At 35.0% G+C, this 20497-nt stretch overlaps 1 protein-coding gene across 2 annotated transcripts in view; it reads left to right on the forward strand.

Annotated features, from left to right (window-relative positions):
- LOC145278075 (nicastrin-like) overlaps nt 1-20497 on the forward strand; it is a 118877-nt gene that overhangs the window by 56020 nt on the left and 42360 nt on the right. For both annotated transcript variants that reach the window (XM_080130328.1, XM_080130327.1), the window contains exons 10-12: nt 2084-2264; nt 6588-6675; nt 12024-12169. In XM_080130328.1, the coding sequence (XP_079986454.1) occupies nt 2084-2264; nt 6588-6675; nt 12024-12169 (415 nt within the window). The remainder of the gene's footprint in view (nt 1-2083; nt 2265-6587; nt 6676-12023; nt 12170-20497) is intronic.

The raw sequence follows: 20497 nt of genomic DNA on the forward strand, positions 1-20497 counted from the left end.
AAACAGAAATGGAATCATGTCTTTTTTAGGATGACAATTTTATCATTTCATCCTGTAACTAAGGATAAAATAATTGCTAAAGATTTACACTCTGTCGTAGCTAATGGATTTGAACAACCTACTTCATGGATTAAATAAAGGGTTTAGTTTCCATATTCGAGAAGATGCACCTGAAGATGGCCAGAAGTTACACAAGCTAAAACATTGTGAGAAGAACATCTCAGAACAGCAGTTCAAATAATGAAAATAACCTAATATATAGTTGCTTATCTATTGTGTATTTATGTTCTTGCAGCTTCTAAAAGCATTTTTTAAATAAAAAAAATCCAAGTTCAACCTATTTAAAAAAAATTTGAAAAATACAGAAAAATCTTTGATGTACATATCTAACACTGAATGAAAATATTATATTCCAAAAATCGCGTAATTTGAGCAAATAGTTTTTTTTTTTAATATTTATATAGAAAATCTTTTTTTTTTCTTTTTTTTTTTTTACCGATTTTAACAGTAAATTGTAGTCATTACAATGCTGGTTTTGCTTTAATTCAAATTTAAATTTGAAAAATGTTTGTTTTAATTGTTCTAAATTAATTTACAAATCAATGATATTCAGTTTTGGCATTAAAAAAAACACATAAATTGATCAAATAGTTTTATTAAAAACAGATTGCATTTTACAAAAATGTTCATTAAAATGTAAACAAATTATTAAAAAAATGTTCTAGTCATTTGGATGAATATTCTCATCTGTAGTCTCATTTTTACAATGTTTCAGTCAATGTAACCTCCGACCTTCGTCGTATGTATCTTGCCAAACTCGAGGATTTAAGGGGCTACTATTTGGGACCATGGCTAGGAAAGATTAACAAGATGTTGGTTTACATTACATTTAAACTTCTGCATATCAATACAGTCAGGGAAACGGGTAGCAGGAAGGGAATTCCAAAGTCTAGCTGTTTGAGGGAAGAAACTATTAGAGTAGAAAGCTTTCTAGCATTTTGGGACCTCAACAGTGAAGGAGTGAGATTATGCTGCTAAGTGGGTTTGTTGGGGATAGATTGAGGAGACACAAGTGCAACAAATTCATCCGGGCACATTCTGATATTATATACTAGCGGGGGGTACCCGGCGTTGCCCGAGTGTTTGTTTCCGGGACGGGGTGGGGGGAGTTTTAAAAAATGTTATGGTAGGTAAGTAGGAAGGATCAAACCCGGAGTCATGAGTAAAAGTAGGAAAATAAAGTGTGAAAAAAAAAACAAAAAAAACATCTGCAACGTTAACAGTTCGGCCACCAAGAAAAGTCCATTCCAGTTGTTTAGGAAAAAAAAAAAAACAACTACGGTAGGTCGGCGCGAACGTGAAAATATAATGTGAATTGTTCAGCACGCTAACCACTACGCCACAGAGCACTACAGCTTAGTTTAGTGATTTTAAATAACTTCACATGAAAGAACTACAAAGCCAAACCGGTCTTCTCTTCTCAACTGTTCCTTGTGAACGATCCCCAAACGGTGTTAAGTGGTGGCAGGGGGAGGAGGAATTTATTAGAGAGAAAATATTTTACCACTTCCATTGATCTTAACCGATTTTGGCCGTGACTTCTCAGCAGAAAAAGTATAGAAATCTAAGATTATCGAGGAATTTGAGAAATAATAAGCCTATAACACACCTCAGATATTGTTCTGCCGTTTGTGCATATTATATTTGCATGAAATATCTTGATTTTTAATCCTATTAATGTCAAAGTCAGACGGGAAAAAATGAGTTCATTTTATTTATATAGAGATTATTGGGCTTACATTTTTAGATTTTCATCTCGCTTTGCTTCTAAATGAAATCTATCGATTGAAAACCTTGAAGTAACATAACTAACCCTTATCCTCAAGTGGCCTTTGATCCTTGATAAACAGTGATTCCCTAGTTAAAAAAAAAAAAAAAATGGTGTTCTCATCTTCTGTTCATGTTTCCCCTACATGTCACTTTTGAACAGGGATCTTGCGTGAGTTTACTTCAGAAGTAGGATTGCTTGTTTTAAGGCTATCTGTATCCAACGCAACCTAACCATTTCTTTTCTCTCTTTCAGATATTATAACAGTATGTTCGATATAGGTCAACTTATAGGAGTTTTCCCTCCTTCTGGTAATGACACCCCCATTACCGAGCAAGCCATTTTGCTGACTAACATCTCTACAATCCTGGCACGGACTCTCTATGAATTGGCAACCAACAAAAGTGGTTCTCATATACATGCCAACAGCACAACGGTAAGTTTAACAACTGCGATTCAAATCCTATTTTGAAAACCGTTTGCAATTGTTACGATATAATATCTGAACGAGACACGTGTATCACGTCAATGCCCAGATGTCAGCCATCTAAATCTCCTTAGGATTATGCAGAAAAATTAGCATGGCACAATGAATTTAGAAATAATAAAAAAATGTAATATAAAAGGTATTTTTGAGAATTATCAGATGAATTATTTAACAGAATTTGATCTACATATAAATATTTGGTGCTTATCCAGAATCCCCCCTATATTAAATAAAACAAAGAAAAATATGTAACCATGACAGAAATAAAATATTATACAGTAATACCTCGAGATAGGAATGCACTTAGATAAGATTTTTTTTTAATATGATGATACATTGTATCTATATTTATGCTCTAAGATAGGACTTCAGAAAACATGCAACGCCATCAGTAGGTGACTGTTTGTTCGGTTGCCCAAGTCGATCTGAATGCTCACTTAACACCCGAGGTTACCCGAACTTCTCTGTCCCAGTGTGTTCGGTGTCTGCGCATAGAAAACATTGTGCTGTGTGTTTATGATTCTCATGTCTTTTCCTTTATTTTATTAATATTTATTAACATCTCAGCCCTCTCTCCCTACCTGCTCCTCCTAACTCACCTTCGTTAACCGCTCATCCCTGTCTCCATGGTAAATTGGTTACTAGTCTTTATTTTTTTTTATTCATCCTTTCTGTTAATTTGAATTGGTTTGGGTAAATTTCTTACCCTTGGAACAGATTAATTCTGTTTCTTTTAATTCAAATAGAAATAATATTTTTTTTTTTTTTTTTTTTTTTTTTTTTTTTAGATATGCCGGATATGAATAAATATAAACAAATAAAATTTGTATCTCAAGGTATTACTGTATTCATGTGAATCACTTAAATTGATCAAGTAGTCTTAGTTTTATTAAGAAAATAATTTTTAAGCAAATTTGAATTTTTGCAATGTTCCCATGTTCAAAACAGGTTTTTAAAAATTTCACAAGTTTGAATTATTTGGAGTTTTCTCTCTTGTTTTTAGCCTGTTTTCAAGATGGCGTCACTTTTTTGCTTAGCTACAAAATTTGATTTTCTTATCTATATAAATAAAACAGTACATGTACGTGTATGTAAATATTTAACTGATAAACTCTTAAACTACTGGTCACATAACACTGAAATTAACAATAAATAGTATTCATACACCAAGGATGATTTATAACGAGTAAAATCTTTGTTTGGATGAATAATGTGTACAGAAATATGTTGGCAAGTTGAAATGTATTCATTTTATCTCGCAAGCTGATAAAAATAAAATATAACATAGATCCAACAATTCTATTCTCCACTCCTCTGCATTTCATATCCCATATAATGGCACACTAGTCCAACTGCCAAACGATGACATTACAAAGTTTTCTTTTTAATCTTGTCGAACGCAGAGCTGAATCAAGCTAAGATGATCTTTAATAATTATGCATTGAAGATAGACGCTTTTAGCAAATAAGTTGTGAATTTGCAATATTTATTTTCTTTTTTATTAGATGCAAATGTTAATATTAATTATATTAATTTCACTTTTTAATTTATATTTTTTTATTTGATTCTGTTTTATTAAATGTATAATACTATTGTTAAAATTTATTATTGGAATTTGTTGCTATTAATTTGCGGTTTGTGATTCGCTTGTTTTTTTTCCTAAAAAATAAATGCATTCTCTAATTTTGAACAGAGGTCTGTCCACGCATTCTTTTGCAAAAAGAAAAGATTCCAATACAAAATCTATGGAAGAACACTGCCAAGCACATAAAGTACATTTGTGCTAAATTGAAAAAGAAAATTCAACCCAGCCATTTAGGAGTCCGTCGGGAACGAACTCACACACACATACACAGTTCCTTTTCTATAATAATAGAGATTATATTTAAAAATAAAATAAATATTTTAGAAAAAAAGAAACATATAGTTAAAAAAAAATAAAATAAGAATAAAAGCACTCTCGGAAAAAACTGGGGACGGACAGCTAATGCATTAATAATGATTCGTTTAAAATCTTTCAAAATAAATTTTGATTTTTGACATAGATTTGATTACAGACAGGCATTAACGTTTCATAACTGAACATTTGTTTCATGTTTTCGTTTAATGTTTGTTTTATATGTTGGCATGTGTTGGATGGCTTTTAGAAATCGACTTCCAAATTAACCTATCCCTGACCAAGTCTTTATTTATTCCTCTTTCTCTTGTCCATTTTTATAACTTCCGCCCATGTTTTCCTTGGTTTTCCTATGCTCACTGAATCTGCTGCTTTGAATGTTCCATACCTACTAACGTAGGGACTCTCATTCATTTTTTCAATGTGACCATACCATTGAAGTCTCCTGCTTAGATTTAATTTTCCTCTGACATCAGCAGATCTAGGCCTGCCTTTAAGATTCATATTACATATCCATTGTATCATTTCTCTCCATGCAATACATATCCTCAACACTCACTGGGCAAGTTTCACTTCCATCCATCATCACACTGCATACACATGACTGATAGACGTTTTCCTTTGTTAGTAATGGTAATGCTCTGCTGATTAGTAATAACCAGGGCTATGACAACAGCATATTCTTTTCCAATGTTTTGATTCTCAAGTATATATCCATTGATATCATATGTTTTTATGTAGAGTGATGTGGTTCTCGGTTGATTAATTGTGTCTAACTGTGTTAGATATATATTCGAGAGTCAAAACGATGAAAAGAATATGCTGTTGTCTTAGCCCTAGTAATAACCAAAGTTCCCTAAACTTACTCCACCAATTCCTAACTCTCATGATCACACTAACACCTGCTCCTCCCTATACTACAACAATATCACCACAGTAACAAAACTCATGAACAACCTCAATAGCTTCATAATCCAAATACACTTTATCCTTTTTTTTTTTTTATTCACCTTAAACAAGGCATTTGGACATGGTTACTGTTTGAGATCATACCTATAGGGACAGGGATTTTATCAGCAAAATATCTTTTTACATTTCTGCATGTTAGTATTGTCAAGTAAGCAAGAAACAGGGAGGAAATTCCAAAGTTTAACAATTTGAGAGATGAAACTAGTAGAGTAGAAAGCTTTATGGTATCTACGGACTCCTACAATGAAGGCATGGAGTTTTGCTGCTGGTCTGGTTAATCGGTGATATTTTCATCAGGAGACAGGAGCACAAGTGCTACAAGTTTGTCAGTTGGAACAGATACATTGAGGACATTGCCAAGGCTGCTGCAAAGAAGGTGGACTACCGTGCTAGAAAGTTACTTATGCTTGAGAGTATCCTGTACCCGTACAAGGCCACCATTTGCTCATGTATGGAATATTGTTACCATATTTGGGCTGGTGCATATGTTACTAGTCTCTCTCTTTTAGACAGGGTTCAAAAGAGTCGCCAACCTAATAAGTCCCACATTATCAGCTAGGCTTCAATCGCTGTCCCATCGATGAAATGTTGCATCCCTCTGCCTGTTTTACAACTATTTTAATGGTAGATGCTCCAATGAACTACAAGCCCTTGTACACCCACAATGTAAATACCCCCCGATAAACCCAACAAGCAGCAAAATCCCACCTCTACACAGTAGAAATCCTTAGATTTCTTCTGCTCTAATAATTTTTTCCCTAGGACTGCTAGACTTTGGAATTCCCTTCTGGGTTCCTGCTCTCCTGGCCGTACTTACATGCAGAAGTTAAAGAAGTTCAAGTGTAATGTGAACAGACATCTTGCTGCTCAACTCCCTACATAGTACCCCTGCAAATTATGTCTCAGATAGTAGCCCCCTACATCAGTGGCACTGTGTCTTGTTTGGGGTGAAAATACAAAAATAAATAAAGCAAGCAACATTGCAGCGATGGAACAAAAGCCGAAGCTTGGTTGATAGTGAAGTACTTATTAGATTAAAGATGTTTTTTAGACTTTGTTTGATAGGGAAAGACTAGTTGTAGATGCACCATCCCAGGTATGGCAACAATACTCCATGCATGGGCAAATGGTGGAGGATACTGCTTAAGTGTATGTAGTTTTCTAACATGGTAGAGGGAGACCACCTTCTTTGCAGCAGCCTTGGCAAGGTCTTCAATGTATTTGGTCTTCTCAGTCTCCATTGTCTTTGCACACAAATTGATTATCATCTCTCGACCTATTTGTAATGCCACTGTGTTATTTGGGGGGGGGGTATGCGATACTTACAAATATTACAAAATATCGAGTTGAACATGACTCCCTTTCCACAAACTTAGCAATTTTTTTTTTTTTGTTTTACTTTTCAGGTCAGCCATTTATTGTACTGCTATATCCTCAACAGCAATTGTCCATTGTTTCACATGATCTTAGATGAAGAAACGAGTGAAAGATTCCGTAAGTATTTCTGTTTGCTCTCATGGTAATCGGGGTTGATAAGAAACATGTGTGAGCTCTGACTTGTGTAAATTTATTCGAAAATAACTATCCTTCAAAATAAAGATCATAATTGTCCGCAATTTTCTGCCAATAACCTACGAGTTTTCAGATTTTGTCAGAATATGAATCCTTCATCGAAAAATTCTTGAAGGACTTCAACTTCATCGATTCATAATAAAATGGCCATCTGTCTCTCTGTATATATGTTTCTTTCTCTCCAACCCCCACCTATTTGGAGGTCCTTCAAAAGACATTCTGTAGTGTGAGTCCCCATTTCAGGGGGAGTACGAAGTTGCTCCTTAGTTACCATTGCTTCCAGGTTCATATTGGCCTGCAGTGATAAAACTTGTTAGGGCATCTGGTGTTACCAAATCAGGCTGTCTGAAGATACTGGCTTTGTGATCTAAAATGTATCAAACATTGATGTTATTATATATTTTCCTTTTCCTCAACTCAATCATGTTCTGCAAAGTCAAAAAGAAAAACACTTTGTCTACAAAACAGCTGAACCTTATATCATGAATAAATATTTGAAGATATAAAGAACTTGAAGCATAAAAACGTTTCTCAAAATGACTGGATTTGGCATTAAATAACCTAAAAATGGTTGATTTGCTGTAAAACAACCAAACAATCAGCTCCGTTGACAGACTCGAGTCTGTGATCCACTATAAACTGCTGAATAAATTGGAATTGTATTCAGATGGGATAATGGTTGGACAGTAGGCTGAGTGGTAGAATTTCCATATTATTTGATAGTTTACATCTTTTTGGTAGTATATGCCTTTGTATTCTCCTATTGAAACTTGTCAGCCATTTTCAGTAAAGAAGACTTGAGTAATTTGTATTTGGATTGTTCAAACTACTGTTTTCATCTTGAGTGATTTTTTATTGTTTTTTTTTGTTTTTTTGTTTTTTTTTTTCATCTTTTTTACAAAGGAGTCACCTATCAAGGCCCCAGAGCCACTTGAGGGTAAGGGTTAACGAATGCACGGTAGTCAATGGGACAATATCGTAGTAATCGTTAATAGTGGAAATTTGGTAAATTGGATTACTTAAGGGTTCAGCTCATCAAGAACTTGTTTATGTTGGACTTGAAGATGACCATATTGTAGTCAGCTGAAAAGCAGGCAAACAGAAGAGTTTCACAGGCATGCAGTTCTAAGAAAGAAGCTTTGTTTATGGGATCTATGTTTTGGTTTAGGCGCAGATAAAGAGTGGGAGAAATTATTGATAGTGGTTTCAGCAAAACAAATGTTTTTCGTGAAAGTTTGGCAAGGAGGGGGATCATAGATTGGAGCTCAGATGAGCAGTTGCTATGAAAATAATGATTAGAGCAGAGACAGGCTTGCAATGTCTCTTCTATGGGAAAGAGGTTGCAGGGAAGAGAAAAGAGCATCCCCTACTAGGCTACAAAGTTTATTTTGAACTCTGTCAAGGCAGGATAGGATACCTCTAGCAGCTCCTGCCCAGATGTGACAATAGTACTTGTACTTAGACATACTTGGCTCTTATTCAGGTAGAGGACTGCATCAGCAGCGAGATATCTACTGGAATGGTAGAATGATCCCACTATTTTTCCAGCAACGTTGGCAATGGATTTGGTGTACATGTTCTGTTTCAGATCAGACCTAGAAGCTTGTCAAAACATTGAGCCTCCCCAAGACGAGAGCCATTCATTTCAATTGATGCCAGATGGGGATCAGAGCATTGATAGAATGATAGAAGCTTGGTTTTAAATGCATTAAAATTAACCAGCCACCTCTTTCCCCATTGTACTACGTGTTCAAGATCAGAGGGGAGAGAATCAGAGATCTTGGTCATTTATGGCCTTTGAAGTGTTGCCATAGATGGTAGTGTCGAACACAATAAATTTCAATAATAATTTTAACAATAGTTTTTTTGAGGGGAGGGGAAAGTGTACAAGAAAAACAAATAGATAAATAGATTAATACATGCATAACTGAAGTAAGAAAGCAAACTTTTTTTGTTTATGTATATACTTTTTTCCTCTAATCATTCCCGACTTTATTTGAATGGAATTGTCTACCCACATATTCAACACTAGGTGGCACCTAATTAGCATGACTATTTGAAAAGTCCGTTAAAAAAGAACACGTGGCCAGACATCCATTCACTTGGAGAATGCGTTTATTTTTAGGAAAATAGCAAGTTAATCAAAAACTGCAAATTAACAACAAATTGTTGTTAACGTATGAGGTGTAAACAAGCTCTCTAGTAAGCTTTTTATCATGCGTTTGTTTAAAAGTATGGGAATTAATATTAAAGCACCATTAAGAATTTAAAAACCTTGAATAAACAGAAAAGTCTTCTTTTTTTTTTTTCTTGGAAACTACTCGGCTCATCTGGCTAAATGTTTTTGCTGATGTAACTGCCAACCATCTTCAGGTATATCTTGTTGAACTTGAAACTATTTCTATCGAACCCTGAAATGTGCACGGAATTTTGAACAGTACACTTTATTTAATCCACAGCGGTAGCATGCTCTCGTTCAGTCAACCATGACATGGTAGAAGTCCGAAGTATTCTGCAATTGTATTTACTTACACTAAGATGAAACCTTCAATCTCCAGGAGAGCATCACTTAGAAACTCCAAAATTCAGAGTTAATAGACTTGGGTACTTTTCAACCAGCTTATCATAGATGTGATCGGTCTTACTAAAAATGTATGTCTACTTTATGCCCGTCTAATTGCTGCTGATGATGATTTCACTGGCAATGAATCTGATATTCAAGCGCGTCGCAAATTTACCGTTTGCATGGTATTAACACCTAAACCCTAGATAATCTCGTTTCACTTAAATGTACATTCCGTTCCATTTCCATTTTTTTACATTCGTTCACGGCCGCTATCTTGTGGACATCTCAAGTCAACCTTGCCAAATATAAATAAACATTTCATAAAGTAATATATTTTTATAAGTATTATAATATAATACTAAAAAACGAACACAAAACAGTGGGGGAGGAAAAGAAAAAAACTGAAACAATAGCGTTTTATTTGCTCACACCGAGTCACCTAATCTTCCGTTATGCTTTTTTTTTTCTCTATATTTGACATATGACTAAAAACCGTTTTAGAATACTTTGAAAGGCATTAGATAACTGCTAGCTGCCCGAGGCGCCTGTACTTGAAAATGTCGATGGGACTGTCCGGGCATTTTTGTAGGTCAGAGTGTTTTTCTTTATACTTTTGACTTGTATTTTTTTTTTAAATATTTCCCTAATTCTGAAAAAACAAAAGCATTTTTTTTATAAATATGTTTAACGAAAAACAAAACAATGAGCATGCGAATGATCGAAAACTCGATTTTTTTTTTTTTTTTTTTCTTTTTTTTTGAATCCTCAAAAACTAGTGTAAATTACTAAATATAATTCTAATTTTATTTTATGCAGATCTGTTATTGTATTTTAAAAATTCTTAGGAAAAGATCACTTGTCTGAACATTATTGTATTTTCTTTAACAAAGATAATATATAGTTTTTAAATAGCACACGATAATTTCCACTGGCAAACACTGGAAGTGGCTTTAAACGAAGTTGCTTCATAATCATTATCAGCAGCAGCAATTAGATGGACATAAAGTAGATGTACATTTTTAGTATGACCCTAGACGTGATTAAGTTACTAACAATAAAGTTCCGCATCAACGGTGTGACCGTTCAGCACAAATTCAAGATTCCTCCAAAGTTCCTCTAAACAGAAATCATAATCTTCTTTCCAAATTATTTTAACAAATAATTATTGGTCCCCCAACAAAGAAAGGATCGGACCTAGTAATTCACTCGCGTTCGTCCATTCCCACTTTTCTCAATTAATAACCATGCCTTGGATTTTTTTTTAAATTTTGCACAAACATTAGTCATGATGAAAGTAAACTTTTGCCAGAACGGATTTATTCACTTGTGGAGGGGGACCCTGCTTGCTTGTTTTTAATTAATTTATTTGTTGTTGTTTTTTTCTTTTCTTTTTTATATGTTTGTTTGTTGGGGTGGGTATTTGTAACGCCTCCTATTTCAAAATTCAACTTTTCGGATTTGTATTTAATTTAACGTGCATCTAAGCAAAATTTCCTGAATTTCAGTTTCTTATTAACACACTTTTAGCTCAAGACTTAAATGTTAAACATTTTTAGAATCAAAATCATGTAATATATTTTGATCAAAATTTGAATATGTATTCTAGGCACAAGGTTTAGTAATGTGTATATCGTGATTTTAATCTTTGTAAACGGACACAAAATTGGCGGCAAACTGTTCTGTTTACACATTGTTTCTATATAACAAACAATAGGAGCAGTCAGTCGTACATTGATCAAGCATAATTTTGGTCGGACATTTTTAGTAAAACCCCATTTTATTCATGGTAGAAACATTAAATTATTTATACAATGATATTGAGTGCTCGGCGATGTCGCCATCTTGCTAGTCTCTTCTCTAGAACTCTCCAGTCTTCAAGGGGTGTAATCCAGAACTAACTTTCATTAGAGTTATTCCCCTTTTTATCACTATAACAGATATTCTGTTAGATTTTAGAACAATTCATTTTGAAGTAGGCAAGGGCAGAACTTTTTTACCTTGCTTATATCTAATTAATCACCATTTTGCTGCTTGGATGATCTTTGTTTCTTTTTAATGCGTGAAAGGTGATAACGTACATACAAACATGAAATTCCTTAATTTATTATATAAATTTCTGCTAACTTTTATTAATTCCAGAGATAGATGTGTACGTAAGTGTCAAACATCAAGGTGACGATATTGTCTTATTTCCTTGAAGATGAACTTGAAAATGTCACAAGGCATACTTTCACTTAGAACATAAGGGGCTACCTGTTGGGGACAGTGGGAAGTTAAGCTGCAAGATGTTTGTTCACATTACATTTAAACTTTTGCATGTTAGTACAGTCAAAGAAGCAGGGAACAAGGAAGGAATTCAAAGGTCTAGCAGTTTGAGGGAAGAAACTATTAGAGCAAAAGGCCTTCTGGCATCTAGGAAACTCAATAATGAAGGGGTGGGATTTTGCTGCTTATTAGGTTAGTTGGGAGTATGTACATCGAGGAGGTAAGAAATCTATGAGTTCGTCAACGCACATTCCATTAAAGTACTTGTAAAACAGGCGCACATATGTGATATTGTAGTGATGGGACAGAAGTTGGAGCTGGGTTAATCACCAATCATAATTTCACCAAAATCATCTCTTTCTTTTTTTTTGACATGTGTGAAAGGTGAAAACATATGCGTTTGCTTATTATATAAATTTCTTTTTTTTTTTTATTCCAGAAAAAATTCCAGAGATGAATTTGTATGTAAGTGTCAAGCATAACATCAAACCCTTGACGTACATTACGGAGACAATGTTGTCATATTTCCTTGGAGATAAACTTGAAAATGTCACCAAGAGTCAATGTAAATCCAAGTCAAATGGGGTAAGCCTTTCTTTTAACTTCTATTCTTTTAAATTTTTAAAAATATATTCAGTTTTATTGACAATAGGCCCTGTCGGTGGGGCATTAGAATACACCGACTGCCTGCCCCCCCCCCCTGCAGAGAGTAAAAGTCCCTATTGGCCATGGGTGGCGACCCGTGACACCTTGGAATGGAATCCTGGTGATTGAAGGTCTTGGAGGATAAGTTTATAAGCCTCCTCTTCCCAACACATCACTTTGGCCCTTACCTCGGTTAGACGGGCGGTCGGAGGGGCCCGATCGGATCAATCGGCTGGTCAGATTAAGCCCTACATCTACTATCAATGGTTTGGACTATACTGGGAATTTTAAAATCAATAAAAGAAATCCTCTCAAACAAAATCATAAAAACCAACAAAACTTCACCCCAAAGCAGACGTTTGAAAGCGCCGGCCAAGGGTCAATCAGCAGAAAGTGTAGAACCAAATCCCGACATGGCTGCAATCACAACTTTTTTCACGCTAGATTTGAGTAGTGAAAATTGGGTAATGACAGATACTCGGTATTTCTTACTTGACTGAGTATACTGCCTGTGTAACCCTGACTCTGTCAAGGCGAATGGGTTTCCCCCCTTGACAAGTCCCAATATCAGGCTCCGAGGTGGGTGGGGAACACGGGTAATGAAACTTTTATCCATAATTATGTCAAAACAAAACAAAAAACCCAAACATGCTTTATCGGACTCAGAAAGTGAGGAAAACTTAGACTTTCCTAAATACTATGTAATAGAATCACTAGATGAAACACCGATGACAAAATTATCCCCTTTTCTCATCGAAAAAGTGCTAAGCAGGAAAATAAACCCAAAAATGATTAAAAAAAAAAAAAAAACAAGAGATGGTAACCTATTAATTGAAATTGAAACAATAAACCAAAGCTTAAATTTAAAAAACATGAAAACTTTCCATAATATTAACATTAAAGTCACCCCACACAATAAACTAAATCCATCTAAAGGATTTATCCGAAGCCGGGAACTATCACTTGCTTCACCAGAAGAAAACTCAGAGAAAATACCAACCCACACTTATATTATCACATTTAAAAAATTCCAAAAATTCCATCTAAAATTAAACTTGGCTAGACCATAGAACCAGTTGAAATGTACATCCCAGGTCCTCTGAGATGTTTCAAATGTCAAAAATGCGGTCACCATAGGGATTCTGCAGAGGTCATCCCACGTGCACTAAATGTGGCTCTAAAGAAGTAAGTCACAATGAACAAGAATTTCGCGAGTCCAAATGTACAAACTGCCAAGGCGAGCATCCTGCCTATTCCAAAAACTGTGAATGGTGGAAAATTGAAAAAGAAATCCTAGCCACAAAACATAAACGTAATATTTCTTACCTAGAAGCGAAAACAATAGTGGAAGGAGTTATAAAAAACAAAAGTTATGCAAAAATTACAGAAAAAACAAATCCCACCAACCAGCCTGATAAATACGACCAAATAATTGAAAAACTGGTACAGCTAGAACCGAATGAACTTAACTTTCAAAAAAACTTAAAAATACAAAAATACTCCTCAAAAACTGGAAAAATTAAAGCAAGAAACCAAAAAAGAACTCAATAAAGTATTTGTCTCCTCCCGAACCCAAACCTCCCCCCCCCCCTTAAAGGCCAATGTCTCCAAGAACAAACTTTCTCAAAACCAAAAAATAAACCAATAAAACAAAAATTAGAAAATTTGACGGAACCTGATGAAATGGAGACTTCCTATCTAACACCATCAAAACAAAAGAAAAACCAAAACAAAACAGTTATAAGGTCCTGTTCAAACTTCTGAACTAGAACCCCAATTCCTAAAAATCAAACTGAATCTGAAGATGAAATGGAAACAGAATACCCAAACCAACAAACAGAAACATTAAATCAAGAAACCCCCCCATCGATCACGATCAAAACAAAAGAAAAACCAAAACAAAACGGACATAAAGTCCCATACTAATTCTAGTTCCAGATCCCCAAACAAAAGAACCAAAATAAAAGTCCAAACAGAAGACAAGGCAAAAACAATGGAACATCAGAGGGACAAAAGCAAGCCTACACTCCGAAATAAATAAAAATGGCAGAACAAAATAAAAAAACTAGGAACATAGCAGCTCTACAATGGAACTGTAGAGGATTGAAGCCAAACTATGAAGAACTACAGCAATTAATCAAAGAATACAATCCAAATATCATATGTTGACAAGAAACTCTACTGAAGGAAAATTCCAAACTATCCTTTAAACACTATGAAGTATACAATAAAATCAACCTTTCACACATAGACCATAGACCAATAGGCGGTACAACCATTATGTTAAAAAAAGCAATACCCCACGAGAAACGACCTAAATACAGAACTTCAAGCCGTAGCAGTAAGAGCTACCTTACACTAAACTCTCACAATCTGCTTGATCTACATTCCACCAAAATATAAACTAGGGAAAACTCAAATAGAGAGATTAATTGAACAGCTCCCTGCACCATTCCTAATCCTGGGGTACTTTAATGCACACAGCCATCTTTTGGGAGACAGACAACCAAACCACAACAGAAAAATAATAGAAGACCTACTAGAAAGTACAGACATATGTATACTAAACAACGGCAAGCACACCTACCTACATCCACCTACAGGAACAACCTCAGCCATAGATTTAACACTCAGCTCTCCAACAATTTACATGGACTTTAATTGGGACATCCATGAAGAACAGTGTGGTAGTGACCACTATCCAATTATCAAAACAAACAATCCCACAATAGAAAATGGAGCACCAAAATGGTAACTAAAGAGAGCTGACTGGTCCACATTCAGGAATCTGCTAAGCACAAATAATGAAATACTTCAGAAACCTGACCCAGTAGCAACATTCACTCAAAGGTTAATAAAAATAGCAGAAGAGACAATCCCCAAAACTTCAAAGAAAAATAGTAAGCATAAACCATGGTTCACAAAAGAGTGTAAAGAAACAATCAAGAAACGGAAAAAAGCCCTAAAAAATTCAGGATAAATCCATCCACAACAAATTTAGAAATTTACCGCCAAGCCCGTGCAAAAGCACGACAAATAACCAAAAAAGCCAAACGGGAAACCTGGCAAGATTATGTATCTAAGTTGAATAATAAAACAATAAAGCAAGAAAGTATGGGACATGGTGAGGAAAATTAATGGGAAACAAATCCAATACCCCACTATACACCTAAAAAAACCTGATGGTGAAAAATGCACTTAAAAAGAGGACATGGCAAACTTACTTGCTGAACAACTAAACAAAAACTCTTCACCCAAACACCATAGATCAACATTCCAAAACTACAAAATAGAAGCAGAAAAAGGAAAACTGAATTTCACCTCAAACAATACAGAAAAATATAATTTACCATTCACAATATCCGAACTTAAAAGCGCTCTGGATAGAAGCAAAGATACTGCTACCGGACCAGATGAAATCCATTACCAGTTTTTGAAACAACTACCAGAATCTTCATTAAATACTCTTCTAAACATATTCAATAATATCTGGCTCTTGGGTTACTTACCTAACGCTTGGCGAGAGTCCACAATCATACCAATCCCAAAACCTGACAAAGACCCCTCGAATCCAACAAATTATCGCCCTATCTCTCTAACTAACTGTATCTGCAAGACCATGAAGGGACTGGTAAACGATCGTCTCGTATGGATATTAGAAAAAATAAGATATTAGACAAACATCAATGTGGCTACAGGAAAAAAAGGAGCACAATGGATCAGTTGGTTAGGATGGAATCCTACATAAGAGATGGACTTATCAGAAACCACCATGTGGTGTCAGTATTTTTTGATTTAGAAAAAGTATACGACACCACATGGAAATAACGGCATCATGAGGGACCTGCACAACCAGGGAATCAGAGGAAGGATGCCAATATTTATACAAAATTTCCTTAAAAACTGTATTTTTAGGGTGTGCCTTGGAGGAGAAAAATCTGAAGTGCATGAACAAGAAATGGGAGTGCCCCAGGGCAGTATAATATCCGTTACACTCTTCCTGCTAAAAATCAAGAGTATTGGTAGAGTAGTGACCACAAACATTGATAAATCCCTCTTTGTAGACGACTTTTCAATCACTTATTCACCCCCTAATATGTTAACAATAGAAAAAAAATTACAGGAATGCCTAAACAAAATGGGCTGATGAAAATGGGTTTATCTTCTCAAAAACCAAAACAGTTTGCATGCACTTTTGCAAAAAAAGAGGATATCATCATAACCCACAACTAAAAATTAATAACAATTCAATACCAATGGTACAGCAAACCAAATATCTGGGGATGATCCTGGATAACAAATTTAACTTCAAGCCACATATAGAAGCACTAAAAAAAATGCCAAAAAGCATTAAACGTACTAAAGATAATATCACACACAAACTGGGGAGCAGACAGGGAAACCATGCTCCTACTATATAGAGCACTCATTAGACCTAAATTGGACTATGGTTGCATTATATATAACTCAACAAGGAAATCATATCTAGAGAAACTCAACCCATACAAAACCAAGCACTCAGGCTCTGTTTAGGAGCCTTCCGAACATCACCTATTCAAAGCCTGCACACAGAAGCTAATGAACTCCCTTTCCACCTTAGATGGGAAAAACTCTTGCTCCAATATACACTGAAACTTAAAAGTCTACCAGAAAATCCTGCTCATGAAAAAAGTATATACATCAATGTATGAAGATTTCTATACCAGCAAACCTACAGTTATTAAACCTGAGATATCGCCTTAAAAAGGCTATTATAGAAGGATACAAAGAACCAAAAAACATACAAACTTATACAATTAATAATACTCCACCATGGACAATCACAGAACCATATATTGGCATGACTATTAAAACAGCTAAAAAACAGACTAACTACCAAACCTATCAAAACAAATTCCTAGAACTCAGGGATAAATACTCCACATACAAAACCATCTATACAGATGACTCAAAAATAACTGAAAGAGTGGGAGCAGCAGCAAAAATTCATAATACACACAAGCAAGTCCGATTACCGGACGATGCCTCTATATACACCGCAGGCTATTAAGATGGCTCTAGAATTAGTCCGAGAGTCTAGCGAGAATAAATTTCTTATCTCAGTGACTCCATGTCCAGCTTAATGGCATTGAAAGAAAGGAACATGAACCATCCGTACATCCTGGAAATTATGGAAATATACCAACACCAAGTAAAGGAAAATAAAACGATAATATTAGCATGGATACCGAGTCATGTCGGCAGAAAAGGAAATTCAGAAGCTGACAAACTGGCTAAGGACGCAACAAACTTGACTCCATCAAACATAAGAATACAATACACGGATAGGAAAAACAAAATCAACTCCTATATAAAAACCAAATGGCAAAAATTATGGAACGAACAACTAAACAACAAACTTAGAGAAATACAACTGAATGTTGGACAAGATAGGACCATAATACGAATACGAAAATTAGACACTATATTTACCAGAATTCGAATTGGTCATTCAAGACTAACTCATGAATACCTTCTGAAAGCAGAAGATATCCCCCAATGTAGAACCTGTCAGCATCCACTAACCATTAACCACATATTAATGGAATGCAAAAAATATGAAAATATTTGTGTGAAATATTTCAAAGAACAAAACCTTCAAGCAATATTTGGAAAACCTTATAAAATATTAGATTTTCTAAGAAAATTTAAACTTTTGGAACACATTTGAAAGGAAAAAAAAAACCCTGGAAAAAGACTTAGAAATACTAAGTCTTAATTAAAAACAATTTATTACCTAAAGACTCAATGAAGAATACTTTCTTCACATTTCATGGCATGAAATGACCTATAGGGTTGATGTGCCATTAAACAAAAACTTACCTTTATTGGCAATAGCATAACAACTTTGAAAATAACCAAAATAAAGTTAAATATCAAGAAATAAGTAAGCTTGGCTCTCATATGAAACCTAAAAGAAAAAAAAAGAGTCGGGCTGCACTTGTGTGTGTATTTTATACTCCAAACAAGGCATATTGTCACTTGGATGTAAAGGTGTTACTATTTGGGATCACATCTAACAGGGGACTGTGGGGAGTTGGGCAGCGAGATATCTGTTCACATTACATTTAAACTTCTGCATGTTAGTACAGTCAAACAAGCAGGAAACAGGGAGGAAAGTCCAAAGTTTAGTAAGTCAAACATTGAAACTATTAGAGTAGTAGGCTTTCCAGCATTTAGGCATCTCAACAATGAAGAGGTGGAATTTTACAGCTTGTCTGGTTAATCTGGAGTATGTATGGAGTCCTGCGAGTTCATCAGAGCATATTCCATTAAAGTAATTGCAAAAACAGACTCATTGTGATGATGGATAGAAGTTGGTGTTTGGCCGAGAGTGCAGGATCTATTAGGTTGGAAGATTTTTTTTTTTTTGAAACCTGAGAGTTAGAGACTAGTGGCAGATGCACCAGCCCAGATGTGGCAACAATAATCCATGTGTTAGAAAATTGTGGCTTTGTAGATGTACAGGATATTATCAGATGATGTTTATTCATTTGTGTTTAATAGTTTCAAGTCAGTTGCTATTAGAAACAAGCAGAGTGTGAATCTGTATTCCAAACCAAAATTTTATTTTCATTATATCTAAAAGCAGGTTTTTGGCCAAAATTTCACCATATATTAAAAAAAGAAAAATCTGTATAGCATATGTACCTGTAACTAAATGAAAGTATCATATTCCAAAAATCATGTGAATTTATCAAGTAGTTTTATTTTTAAACAAAATAAATCAAATTTTACAAGTATCCAAAGATTGACGATCTCGCCCGCCATTTTGTAAAAAATGGCAAGAAACAAAGAGAAATAACTCAAATATAATTCATATTTACCAAATATGTTATAATTCCTAGTAATTTCAATTAATCACTTAATGATTTTTCTTTATAAAAATAAAACTACTTGATCAATTTATGTGATTTTTGGAATATATTTTCATTTCATCATAGATATGTATAGCATACAAATTTTTCTTTATTTTTTTTATGTAGGAGGAATTCAGGACGAGAACCAGAAAATCTTATCTATAAGATAAATCTCACCTGTCTGTTTAAATGTATGTATGTATGTATGTATGTATGTATGTCTAAAACTTTTGACAGAGGCGACGGATTTTCACAAGATGTGTATCATTTTAAAGCTTGACCCCTCAGATGGCAGATATCAAAAAATTGGCTAAGAAGATTAATTTCTTCATTCTCAACTGGGCACTTTTCTACAGGGAGAGGTCACTTTTTTCACCGATATTTTCGAAAGTCATCACCTCTTTTCGATTGACTAGCCTTAATTTAAACATTTGTCACTTCCAGTTTGGCGATGGGTGCAACAGCAAAGACGTCACTTTTTTTTTTTTTTTTTTTTTTTTTAACGTTCTTTTTCTCCTTCGCAGTACAGGTTCAAGCCTGCCTGCCTACTACCACTTTTTTTTTTTTTCAACACACACCTCCAAACACCCGGGCAACGCCAGGAACCCAGGCTAGTATATAATAAAGACAGTTGCAATTTTTTTTTTTTCATTCCATTTCAACTTTGTACAAGGTGCACGTTGCTAAACATTTGTTAGCAGAATAACCTTACTGATTGCAAATTAAAAATATCGCATCCAAGAGACAGATTTTTTTTTTTTTTTTTTTTTTTTTTTTACACAGTGATCACCACTTACCAAGGCCCGGAAGCCACTCAGGGATAAGGCAGACACGACAGGAAGACGAATGAACACATTTCTAAAGAAATGGCAGAAACACTAGAGGAAGACCTCCAATCTGTAGTGGAATGGGGACAAAAGTGGTTGGTCGCGTTCAATGCTGCCAAGACTAAACTAGTTTCATTCAATAATTACAAGAAACCCTCTCTACCACCAATAGCAATGGCCAACGACTCTTTATCTGAGAGTCCATCTTGGCCTAACGTTCACAGGAAACATGAGTTGGAACAATTACATTGAAGGCATTGCCAGGGCCGCTGCAAGAAAGGTAGGCTCTCTCTACCGTGCTAGAAAACTACTAACACCCGAAAGTATCCTGTACCTCTATAAGGCCACCATTCGCCCATGTATGGAGTATTGCTGCCACATCTGGGCTGGTGCATCTGCTACTAGTCTCTCGCTCCTTGACAAGGTTCAAAAGAGAGTCGCAAATCTGATAGGCCCTGAACTGGCATCTAAGCTTCAGCCTCTGTCCCATCGACGAAATGTTGCATCCCTCTGCCTGTTCTACAAGTATTTTAGTGGTGAAT

Source organism: Euprymna scolopes, chromosome 6 (assembly GCF_053919585.1).
Source record: "Euprymna scolopes isolate OS-2025 chromosome 6, ASM5391958v1, whole genome shotgun sequence".
Classification (NCBI taxonomy): Eukaryota; Metazoa; Mollusca; class Cephalopoda; order Sepiida; family Sepiolidae; genus Euprymna; species Euprymna scolopes.